This window comes from Dufourea novaeangliae, unplaced genomic scaffold (assembly GCF_001272555.1).
Source record: "Dufourea novaeangliae isolate 0120121106 unplaced genomic scaffold, ASM127255v1 scaffold55, whole genome shotgun sequence".
NCBI classification, from domain to species: Eukaryota; Metazoa; Arthropoda; class Insecta; order Hymenoptera; family Halictidae; genus Dufourea; species Dufourea novaeangliae.
Window position 1 is genome coordinate 125,918 of NW_015373934.1, and position 12,730 is coordinate 138,647.

Sequence of the window (12,730 nt, forward strand, 5' to 3'; positions counted from 1 at the left end):
ACGCGCGACCACCCTCCGCGACGGTTCACGAGAAAGTGAGGAAGCAAGCACAGACCTGCACGGGATGGTACGACCTTGGTACACGGCGTACACGGCTAAGTCAATAAACTGGGTGACGCAATTCACTAGCGCGTTGGACTGACGGAGAGCACCGATACCGCGGCACGCTCTACCGTACTCTCTCGCTCGCACGCCGTGACGTCTCACCCGATTCCCGGAATCCCGCGGCCACGAGACGGTAAAGCATTCCCGCAAGGGAAATTGTAATGAATGGGAATAATATGAAAGTTCTTTACCTCTTCTTGAACATTCTAATTTCATAGCCCTAAACTGAGTACCTGAAAGTATTTCATTGAATTAGTGTAAAAGATTTTACCACTTCCTAAAAGACTCCGTGTGATATTTGATAGCCTAAAAAACAGTGTGCCGATAGAGGGTTTCAATTTATTTACGAAACTAATCTGACCAATTGCTGCATTCTTTGACACTAATTTTCAAGAAAATAAAACTTCTATATTTTACTTAATTTGAGAGACACGTAGCTGAATATTAACATACGTTCATCATTAAAAAAAACTACTTGTAACTGTTGTCGATAAGAATGAGAATTATACAGATAAGCTTAAACGTTGTAAGCACGGACAAAACTTTATGAAAATGTAGTACTTTATGTTAGTTTTAAATTATTATTCTCATTAATATTAAGGTCTGTCAATAATATATGTGATATATGGACGTTTTTTGGATATTTATATACAATATAACTGATTATTGAATGCATATAACTCTTTTTGGAATTGATACTTAGAATTATCGATTTAAGTTATTTATATATTAAAAAAACTTTACGTCAACTGTTATCATTTATCATCCAGCATTGACAGTGCAAAATTCTCGAATTATTTTCGAACGTGCCAAATCCATCAACTTGAGGTCAAAGTCTTCAAAAAGTATGGCGAATGCTGTACATAGGTTAGTTAGGCCATTATCCACCACGTACTTACGCATGCGTGTTCAACTGCGGTTCCAGTTTTTTGGTGTAATTCCATGCACACATTTTAGTACTGTGATCGAGTGTGTACAGGTAATGTTTTAAAATGTCACAGTACAGATTATTGGGTGCTGTTGCGCGTTTCTCCTCTATAAATAAAAGTTATGCGACACGAACAGGTAATTACCGACAATGAAAAGCATTATACTTTTATGGGTACAGTTCTTGAATCCTTCCATTCGACCCCTTAAAAGGTGTATCTGTTGCAAGTTCTACATAATATAACAATGAAAGTATAGATTATGCAGCATATCTACTCGATATATTAGAACATAATTTATCCTGTTACGAATATTGACCCGAATTAATGTCATTATTTAATGTACTTTATCTCATAATTATATTGCGGATGCTCGATATAATAAAGTAAAAAGTTTGTATCAAGTTCAATAACTCATTTATTTAAACCTTTACAAAGTTCCCAATGGGGGAAATATTTTTTAATTTCTGTTCTCGACAATGAAATGTCAAAGGCATTAATTTGCATACAATCTGCAGTCTGGTTATAACAATATGTAGCAAAACTGATGCAACAGATCTTCATTTTTTTCCTCTTGCTGTATACATTATGAATTCTGCTTTCAGCAATGTATCAAACAATAAGGACATTTGCAAGTGCAAGAAATGCAAAACATTTGAAATACAAAGTTGTAGACAATGTAGCTGTACTTACTATAGACTCTCCCGGAGTCAAGGTATTATGTTAACTAATATAACATTTTAGTATAAGAAACCAAATGAAACCATAATCCACTTTTTTTTTTAATTATGAGTCAATATATTATAAATCAAGAATGTGTGTCTGATCTTTTGCTAAATAATAATTTATGAAAACAATATAGATCCATAATTTCCATAGAAAAGAAAATTGGTTTTGTCATGGCGTAATGGATTCTTCATTCATACGTGCAACACTTAAATTAATTCAGAAATACATCTAAATGCAGGTGAATACCTTAAATGAAGAAGTGATGAATGAGGTTGTAACATTAATGAAAGAAGCAGAAAATGATGCTGTTGTGAATTCTGTAGTTCTTATAAGTGGAAAACCAGATTGTTTCATTGCTGGTGCAGATATTTCTATGATACAGAGTTTTAAAACTGCAGAAGATGGTTACAGAGTGTCTGTACAGGCACAAAAGATTTTGGACAACATAGAACATAGTAAAAAGCCAGTTGTAGCTGCAATTCAAGGTAGTTGTCTAGGAGGAGGTCTTGAGGTACATAAATCACACAATTCCCAGACATATATGAATTTTTAAAATCTTTCTCTTGTGAACTATTGATTATTTAAAAGTTTATTTAATCAATGCAGACTGCACTGGCGTGTCATTATCGGCTTGCCGTGAATGATGCAAAAACTACTTTAGCTACACCAGAAGTTATGTTAGGTTTATTACCTGGAGCAGGAGGTACACAAAGGTTACCCAAATTAACTTCACTTCCTAATGCATTGGATATGATCCTTACTGGTAGAAATGTTAAGACAGTCAAAGCAAAAAAGCTTGGAATTGTAGATTTGATAGTAAATCGTCTTGGTCCAGGCATTGGAACACCAGAAGAAAAGTAAGAAAGATTTTGATGAATTCAGTGTCGATGTGTACATGATATGGAAGCTATAGATATATTTACAAAATTTATAGCACGATGAGATATTTAGAAGAGACAGCTATCAGAGCAGCAAAGGATATTGCAAATGGGACACTCAAGGTTGATCGTGGCCCTAAATCTCTGACTGAGAAGCTCATAAATTATACTTTCTCTTTGAACTTCATTAAGGATCAAGTATTCAAAAGAGCAAAAGGCCAAGTGATGAAAATGTCTGGTGGATTATATCCTGCTCCACTTAGAATTCTAGATGTAATACGTACCGGTTTGGATAAAGGTCCAACTGTCGGTTATGAGGCAGAAGCCAAAGCGTTTGGTGAATTAGCTGTTACATGTCAGTCTAAGGGACTCGTAAGTATATTCTTTGGACAAACCACGTGTAAAAAGAATCGATTTGGTACACCCAAGAATGCCGTTAAGTAAGTGGATTTATTACACTTCATGTGTCAATACAATTCATTATGTGCAGAATATTTTTTAACAATAATGTTCTGTACATTTTAGAAAAATTGCAGTTGTTGGTGCTGGTCTAATGGGAGCAGGCATTGTCCAAGTAAGCATAGATAAAAGCTTCGATGTAATTATGAAAGATACAAATGAATCAGGTTTATATAGAGGCGTTGGCCAAATACAAAAAGGCATGGATACTGCTGTAAAGAGAAAAAAGTATTCCAGGTTGGTCTCAAATATGTTTATGCGCCCGTAAAAAGATATGTTTATATGATGTTCAAAAACATTTTCATTGTGAGAATTTTCTGCACATATTTTTAGCATTCAAAGGGATATGTATCTTGCGAAACTAGAAGCTACTTTAGACTATAATTCTTTCAAGAATGCAGATATTGTAATTGAAGCTGTATTCGAAGATATTGGAATTAAGCACAGAGTCATAAAGGAAATAGAATCATATGCACCACAGCACTGTGTGCTTGCAACAAATACATCAGCCATACCCATTACTGAAATAGCTGCTGGAAGTAAACGCCCAGATAAGGCAAGTATGATTTGTTGCATTGATAAAGCTGGTCTACTTTTAGATCCACTAAACTCGGATTTTGATTTACAGGTAATTGGAATGCATTATTTCTCTCCGGTAGATAAAATGCAACTGCTGGAAATAATAACGCACAAGGGTACGTCGGCTGAAACTATTAAGACTGCGGTTGATGTAGGTTTGAAACAAGGTAAAACGGTCATTACCGTGGGAGACGGTCCCGGATTTTATACCACAAGAATTCTGTCAGCTATGCTGTCTGAGGCCATTAGATTAATGCAGGTTAGTATTTTCGATCATTTTATTATAGAACAACGAACACAGCAATATAAAGTAGAATGTTCATCATGAGAATAGGAAGGTGTGGATCCAGTGGACTTGGATAAACTTAGTAAAACATTTGGATTTCCTGTTGGAGCTGCAACGTTATCAGATGAAGTCGGTATTGACGTAGGAGCTCATATAAGTGCTCATTTAGGAAAGGTTTTAGGTGAACGATTTAAAGGCGGAGATGTAAACATACTCGGGGACATGGTTAAAGCTGGTTTCCTTGGTACTTTTGCTAATTCAGTTTACGTATACTCGACTCATTTGACTTGTGTTACGCTTAGATATATAATTTGAAAAGAGTGTATAAAATTTTGACATTGATACGAATCAAATGAGTGGTCTGTATCGCTGCTACAATGATATTTATCGCACGCATCATTAAAGCAGGGTGTCTGTTTTACTTGTAATATAAAAGTATGTACCGAACGATGAATAATTTTTAGGCCGAAAATCGGGTAAAGGTATATACGTATACGAAGCTAATACTAAGGACAGGGACGTTAATCTTGGAGCGTTAGATATTTTGAAGAAATATCATATTGAACCGAAAGGAAGTACTTCCAATGAAGACCGTCAATTACGAATGGTATCTCGATTTGTAAACGAAGCAGTACTTTGTTTGGAAGAAAATATATTGGCCAATCCGGTAAATAATGTTATGGGTATATTATAGTAGTTCATTCTTCCACGTATACAGTCAAATTTCAATAAATATTTTCGCAGTTGGAGGGTGACATAGGAGCTGTTTTTGGATTAGGCTTCCCTCCATTTACCGGAGGACCTTTCCGCTGGGTAGATTATTATGGAGCCAGTAACTTAGTGAGAAAAATGGAGGAATACCAGAGCCATTACGGCAATGCATTTAAACCGTGCCAGACTTTGTATGATATGGCGACCGATTCGAGCAAAAAGTTCCACAAACAATGAGTAAAATGTTATCTTAATATTGGAAGTTCATCAAGCAGTACAGTTGTAATTAGAGATTTAGTGAGATTTTATACATTTGTAATAATGGTATGAATGAAGAATCGAATTTTTAGACGTACTATATTTTTTGACGAATATATATGCTGAACTTATTCGAACTGTGATTTGAACTTCCTACAATAAGTATCAATGCAAAAGAAATATATATAATATGTATTTATTAAAGAATTTTTATACAGTTTATGTTTGAAGACACCTTTTATATGTTTCATAACGTATATACTATATTACTAAAGTTTATTTTTTCAGAAAACTGTAGAGATACACAAATTTGATGATGTGCATTGTTCTCAAACAAATTGTATGTATACATTTCACCGTTAAAAAAAATGAATAAAATACATTTTGTTTATAATGATATTCAATCTCATATCATGTAAGCAAATGCTGTAACCGTCATCATTTTGAAAAAGTAACGGTAGTAAAGATGCGTGTGCGTATGCATATTTACGGGCCATCAAGGTGTGCAGGAATAAGTAGTAATGAATGACTGATACATGTAGACGAATAAATTTATCACTTAATTACAATTTTTTACTCACGTTGAATTATGAAAGACATAGGTGCGGAATTCTTGTACTTGATGCAATGTCCAAGAAATATTGCACTTTCAGGTGTACACTTATTTCCGAGGAAAAAAATCGTCTTCTGCTCATTAATATTCATAGGTAAGATAAATTTTTATATCTTTGGAATAAACTGATTTCCAGCAGAAATTTTGCTTCGGAATATTTTAGAGCTACAATTAGAAAGTATTAAAAAGTACATTTGTATGTTAACTGATAATATCGAAATGAAATTACTAAAGCTCGTTTAATACCACCATTTAAATGCACTTTTTCTGAGTTTTATTCAAATATAAATCTGTAAGGAAAAAATTACACAGGATAACATTCACTATTTCCATTTCCGATTAATCATCGATTGGAAAGTTTCGAATGAAATAATGTTTACAAGTTAGGTAGTCTGTATGTTTTTAAAAAATTTTGTTCTATTTATGAAATGCTATTTCAGTAGACTAAACAAAGGCAAGCTTTAAATGCGTGTCACGCTTTAGGTAGAAACAAATTTGAATAAATTGCAAATGAGGGTAATCAGGAAGATATTTAAAAAAAATTTGTTTTCCGTCTCTGAAATGCAATTTTTAGTAGACTAAACAAAAGCAAGCTTTAAATGCGTGCTACGCTTTAGGTAGGAACAAATTTTAATAAAAGCAAATGAGGGTAATCGGGAGGACATTTTACGTCATCTACCGGTCCCACACCTGTTTGTGACATTTACAACATTAAAAGAGACCGAGTCCTTGGCTGATGCAAGAAACCATGGTGTTTCGTGAGAGACCATTGCCGGGGATCGTAATTTTAAGTTGACTACTTAATGAAAATTTTAAGTACGTAGTAACGAAACCATAGGTAAGAAGTTCAATATTGCGAGAAACTCTTTTTTATCTTTTTCTTTTTTTCAGTAAAACAACAAAGTTTCATCGTTAGTTACTTTTATGACGTTGGAGAAATTTAATCTACTCACTTATCATGAACTTTTGTTTCGTGAAATTGTTAAGTACCAAAATATCCGTGTAAACACTCGTAAGGAAACACGTATTTTCGGTGATCCGGTTTTTTAGACGTATACAAACGATTGATAAAAAAAAATCTTATCGTAATCTACGGCTTCATGAATTATGTTTGATGTGAATACAATCCTTTTTTTCCAGTGTGAACTGTACGATAATCTTCAGTGGAACTTTTTATTTTTTAAAGACTTTATTAACAATGAGCACGTCTAACGTAGTGGATGTATTGTAAGTTACATTGAAATTGAACATTTTGAAACGCGAATTTATATACGATGCATTATTTCACATAAAAAAAAATACAGTTATTAAATATCTGTCAAAGATAGGAATAAGCGTTTCAAAAACGGAACGTTCATCTTCAATGAAACGTATCTTCGTGAATATTAATTAAGAGAAGAAGATTATATCTATACATACGTATTCGACTCGATGGAGCTCATTGCGGACGATGCGTGATGGAAATTTTTCGCTTTGAAGTACCGTTTGCTTACCTTTGTCAATGTTTCAGCTCCCTCATTTCACGATTACGAATTCTACGCAAACGATTCGATGATTCGAATTTCATACGTACTTTTCGAAGAACCGACTGTATTATAATTTGTTTACGAAGATTTGCGAACACGTGTGAACATCGTTTTCCTCGAATCGTATATTAATCTACGATACTCGATATGATCGGTTGAATCTCTCGTGAAGAATTACGTGAAACGATAGCGTGCCCAGTATACCGTATTACTTATTCCCAGATAGCGTATAGACGTCTTGAAGACGGCTTACGGACGCCTTAGACCTAAAATAGCCGTAAAATAGGCGTTCTTAAGGCGTCACGTACGATCTGGGTTGCCGATTGAAAAATTCAAAATATGACATTTTGATACCGCGATACGTTCGCACATATTCACAGTGACTTTGACCATATTTATCTAAACCACGGCAGACGATACGTCATGCACAGACGATTCACTATCGTTCAACCGACGCGCGTGTCGAGTCCTTCGTAAATAGAAATCGTCTTTTTCCTCGTCATCGGTCATCACGATACATGACCTTCCGTATTGCTCTTAGACTCTTTCCGCGCGCATAAAAATCGTGATCTTACGATGTTTGTTTCGATCTTATTTCTCGGTGGGATTATGCAATTACAACGTCAAAAATCATCCGTGAATAAAATAAACAAAAAAAAAAGAAAAATTAAATTAAACGTTCGAAATTAAAATTAAAAAGGTCATAACATTGCCGGCTGTGATTAGAAAATGGTTAATAACGGTTAGTCACTCGCCAAAGTCTGTTGCAAACTTCCATAAATTGTTGAAAGTTAAAAAGAGTTGGAAATTTATGCACGCAGGAAGGACGTTGCAAGATTGGTGGGGGTATCGTAAATGGCTACAGTACTTTTTTACGAAAGTATAGAAGTGATTTTATTAATCTCTGATTTTGTAGAAAAATCATTAAATGTTATCTTTACAGTAAGAAGTCTTGCGTCGCCCGGAAGGATTTCCTTGATCGGGCAAGATATATACATACATATGGTTCGCAATTAACATATACAACTAGTCGACAATAATGAAAACAGCGTAACTTCAGCGTTTTTTAGCTTTTGCATAGCTGTTATATGTACATAATTCATAAAGAGTGTCTTTGAATTCTTAAATAAATACACTTTCTCGGTCAACGCGCGCTTACGCATCACAGATCACAGACACACTTAGGTACATTGGTTCACGGACGGCAAAGAAGCCTCGTTTTTTTTTTTATGACTTATCACCGCTCCCCGTGCCCGACCGCGCCCCGGTCTCATTCTCATAAGTCCGCCTCGTATTCACTAGTTCGACGCGATCACGGATTATACACGTTAAAGGAGGCAAGCGGGAGCGCATTGTTCCTCGTACTTCATAATATATCGAAGTAGACGGTACCTCTTTCCGTCGATTATCCTGACATTTCGATCAAGAACTCACGAAGAAAACCCTGCTAAAGACGTTCCTGTAATTGAACACCATTACGCGGGACGTACATCGTAAAAATTCACCCTCCGATTCATCCATCGAAAGACGTAACGATCTCGTTCATATTCCGACGGACTCTTGGAATGGTTCTCAATCCTGCGGTAATTAAAGCTCGGCTCACAGCTTTTTGGTACTGGTAAAGCATGCTTCAGTGACTCCATGCCACTGGTAATCGTGTATATGTGTTTTATGCCGCCAATTGCGGCGGTATGATTTGTTGAGCTGACTGCGCTAGACGTGGCGCTAGAACAGGAAGTAAGCTGACCCGCAACGGCCCGGACGTCATCTGTCCGATAGATGTTTGTACACCGTTGGATCCCACCGACGACGATCTGTCTCTGGCGTGTCGTTTCACGTGTTTCGCTAAATGATCGCTCCTCATGAATCTTCGCTGACATACCGTGCAGGCGAACTTTTTCTCGCCGGTGTGGGTACGCTTGTGCCGTGACAGTTCGTCGCTTCTGGAGAACCGTCGGCTGCAGTCTTCGTAAGGGCATGAAAATGGTCGTTCCCCGGTGTGGGTACGCGTATGCGCTTTCAAATGGGACGATTTGAAATAATTCTTGCCGCAACCTGGATGCTCGCATTCGTAGACACGACGTCGGGCGGTCGATTCCGCTGTGGTGACACTTGTCGTTGTGGTAGCTGTTGGCGCGGTAACTAGTAAAAGGGGTGCTCGCGGCAGTACCAAGGGAGATCCCAGAAGTCCGGTCACCATGATCGGCGCAGGTTTCGGTGCCAACGGATGTAATTTCGGCTGACTGATCTCTCGGTCCGTGTTCTTGCTATTCACAATGATCTCCTCCTTTCGCAGGCTCATTTTGAACTTGAGACTCTTCAGAACATTCTCCGGTTCCGCGGCGCTCTGGCGTACGATTGGCACCAACTGCGGGCTTGAAACTGATGCCTCGTGTGGGACCGGTTGCGCGCACACCGTGGTTGCCTTTGACGTTAAGTTGGCAGGACTGTATGTACCGTCTCGGTTGGCACGCATTATGACCGACACTCGAGCGGGTTCTGGACTCGGTGGTGGTGTTCCGTCGAGCAGCAGCTAACATAAATAAATTAAATTTTGTTTAATTTTCTATTTCATTCTTCGAACAATCGTTACGACGTATTTTTAAACACAAGTTCTATACTATTTATTCGTGTAATTTCAACTTATTTAAAAAAAAATGTTTGGGTGGTTACAACCCAGATTGCATATGACGTCTAATTACGCCTTGAAGACGGCTTAAAGGCGCCTTAGACCTAAACTAGCCGTAAAATGGACGTCTTCAAGGCGTCATGTGCTATGTGGGAAGTGGATTGCGGATTTTATGCATTTGCGACATTTTAAATTGACTTTCAATTTAAGAGGTACCTTGTGTACACGTTTATTCTCGTTTTTGAAGAACAGACTATCAGTGGTCAATTTAGAATGAAAAAGAAATTATTTTTGCATTATACCATCGGAAGGTATAAAGTATACGCTCGAAGGATAAGCGACAAAAATGGTGTAAGAGTGAATGCACGCCGCAAACGGGGTCATCTTGCAAAACAACTCGACGGGCGCATGCGTGAATGTACATTGGAGCGGTCTGCGGCTCGCGCGCGGCGAAAAAATCAAAAAGAGATAAACTTCTCTCATATTTAAGATGCGCAGAATGCAGTATCACGATAACAGACAGTATTTACCTTCGCCAATTCACATTGCTCCGTGCATCGTCGTTTTCGAAGAGGCTCGTCCTCCTCCGAGTCCGATGGCTGAGGTGTCGGTGGCAAACCCGGCCGTACACCTCCATCGTCTGCTTTTTTCGCGCTTATCTCGGTGTTCCTTGCTTCCTGCGAGAACTTATCCGCAAGGAGTGCCGCGACACTGAACGACGATTGCAGAGGCTCGACCTGTAACACAGAAAAAAATCCTTCAATAGAATCCCTCGATTTTGTCAACGATCAATAATTACACGAAAATCCAGCCACGGTTTAAATCTAATCGAAATTCACAGAAGACACGTATAGAAATCCGGAACGATCGTGGAAGCACAAGTAAAGAGGACAAGTAAGACATTTAAAAAAAAAACACCATGGCCAGAATTAAAATCACTATGTGGCACAGGGCTGGGGCTGGGTCGTTGTCCCAGCTGTGTTCGTATTTCGCGGGCAGCCAGCCGCTCTACATTGGCGGTACTTCGAATTCAGCGTACACTTACGTGTTTAAATTGGGGTGAGGCCGGTGGTGACAGAAGTGTTTGATTCGTGTCCATTTTATTTATTCTCGTGTGTCTTTTCGGAAACGAAACGTAAGGTGCGTGGCGTGTCGTGGTTAAAAGAGGCACGGCCAGCGACGGTTAAATGCAGTCTCTCGTGTACGGTATACGCCTCGCGCAAAAACCCGCAAGGGAGGTAACCGTTGAACGTCTGGTAACGCAATGAAGCTTTCTCAGGTCGGCGGCTGGCTCGACACGCCGTTTTTCGTTGTGTGCGTGATCATGCGGCGGGCTCCACTCCGGCCAATCCCGTCGAGGGGCTCGCCGTGTCCGGCCAATGGGGGCCTCGTAATCAGCCGACGACCGCGTGATCACCGGCGTGCTGTTCACGTGCTCGCAGTCTGACTGAGGCCGTGATCGTGACGTCAGTTCGCGTGGCGCGCTCGGTCGATACGTCATGGTATCGCTATACTTACTCTCTACGGAGCGTCATGCTAGCTTACAAACACTCCTACACCTTGGATCGGGCAACCTATCCGTATTCGCTTTCTCTGTCCCACCGTCTTTTCTCTTCCTACACGGAGGAGACACTTCCCCTCGGCGTGGCCTGGCTCGTGTAGGCGACGAAAGAGCAGAATGCCGATGCGCCAGCGAGACGCATGACGAGCCTCCGAATTGTCGTTTCGCCACGCTCGCCTTTCTTTCTCCCGGCTGTTTGTCCCGGACCCGATATGCCTGCGACGCGTTTCGCAAGTTCCCTGCAAAAAACGTTCGTTATTCTTAGGGAACGTCCGTTGTGTTCCCTGTATGATGATTTCACTCCTACGCATCGAGGAACGACGCAACGTGGTCGCGTGAAGTAGAATGTTTGACAAGCGGGTTATTTAACGCCGTATGACATAAAGCTGACAATCCATGGAAATTCTATCGGTAGCAGGGAGATTGTAATTATTGTCTGTAACGTTGCAAAGCATTTCTGTGTTTGAATAGCCACTGACAGCTCATACGACCCTGAGGAAAGGTAGGAGGCCTCTTGTCCCTCCATGAGCACTTCAGCTACTGATCAACTTAACGACCACATAATGTTTCCTCTACTATGACTACCTCCTTCCTTATTACGCGTTGGGGGATCTTCCACTTTTGTTTGAAAAGGCAGGATATATACGATAATAAGACGGAGAGGCTCTGTTAGCAACGGCATCTTGAAGACTGCCTCAGTGTACAAGGGAGTACTTCGATTGTGGAAGACAAAGCGGCATATGATGCTCCACCAAACACGGTGTTCTTGGATAGCGTTGATGTACAAGTATTGAAATTGTACCGTGGAAAAGGCGCATTTTCATAGGGCAAAACAATTTCACGATGACGAGTCTTTAAGGATCAATTATCCCCGAGAAAGACTTTAGTGTTTCTTTGACGTGACTTATTACAGTTTTTCGAACCGCTGACGCCATTACAGGAAAATATTCCAAAGTGGAAATCGCTTTTCCGGGAAACACGATTTGCGTCCAGCTGGAGGCAATTAATGATTTCTTAGATCGACGATGTTTTCCTTGTATCTAGCTTGTCTGCACCGTTACATTTAGAATTGGTCTGACATTTATTGGTTTATTGCATCTGGATACCCAGCGTAGGCTCTCCCACAGCTGAGTAACACGCGAGGAACAGACGCGGCGAGGAGAGTCTTGCGCGGGCAACTGAAAAATCTGGGGACCCGAGGTCGTCGGGAGGTCGGATTTCAACGAGGAAGTATTCTGGCGCAGTCTGCCGTTAAATATATACATATATATATATATGTATATCGGCCGTCCACTTTGCGACTGGTTAATTCGAATCCAGCTCGAACGGTGCTGGTCTTTGACTCGTCTTCGCCATCCCCTCCTCCTGCTCCTCCTCCACCACCTCCTTCTCCGCCATCGTTCTCTTGTCTCGTTGTATTTTTCAGCAGCGCCCTATCCGCAGAACAAATTGGTTAGGTGGCTGATTAAG

At 39.5% G+C, this 12,730-nt stretch overlaps 2 protein-coding genes across 2 annotated transcripts; one reads left to right on the forward strand and one right to left on the reverse strand.

Moving 5' to 3' along the window:
- Nucleotides 1–995: 995 nt before the first annotated feature.
- LOC107195194 (trifunctional enzyme subunit alpha, mitochondrial) lies at nt 996–4,957 on the forward strand. The gene is made up of 11 exons (XM_015584990.1): nt 996–1,170; nt 1,637–1,746; nt 1,999–2,271; nt 2,367–2,617; nt 2,695–3,078; nt 3,164–3,334; nt 3,431–3,653; nt 3,726–3,935; nt 4,011–4,206; nt 4,427–4,629; nt 4,707–4,957. The coding sequence occupies exons 1-11, from the start codon at nt 1,098–1,100 to the stop codon at nt 4,908–4,910; spliced, it is 2,298 nt and encodes a 765-aa protein (XP_015440476.1). The 5' UTR covers nt 996–1,097; the 3' UTR covers nt 4,911–4,957.
- A 2,981-nt stretch (nt 4,958–7,938) lies between these two features.
- On the reverse strand, nt 7,939–10,979 carry LOC107195195 (Krueppel-like factor 10). Its single transcript, XM_015584991.1, has 3 exons — nt 10,745–10,979; nt 10,230–10,436; nt 7,939–9,603 (listed from the first exon to the last, which is right to left on the reverse strand). Exons 1-3 carry the CDS (start codon nt 10,796–10,798, stop codon nt 8,740–8,742), a joined length of 1,125 nt encoding a protein of 374 aa, XP_015440477.1. The 5' UTR covers nt 10,799–10,979; the 3' UTR covers nt 7,939–8,739.
- Nucleotides 10,980–12,730: the final 1,751 nt, after the last annotated feature.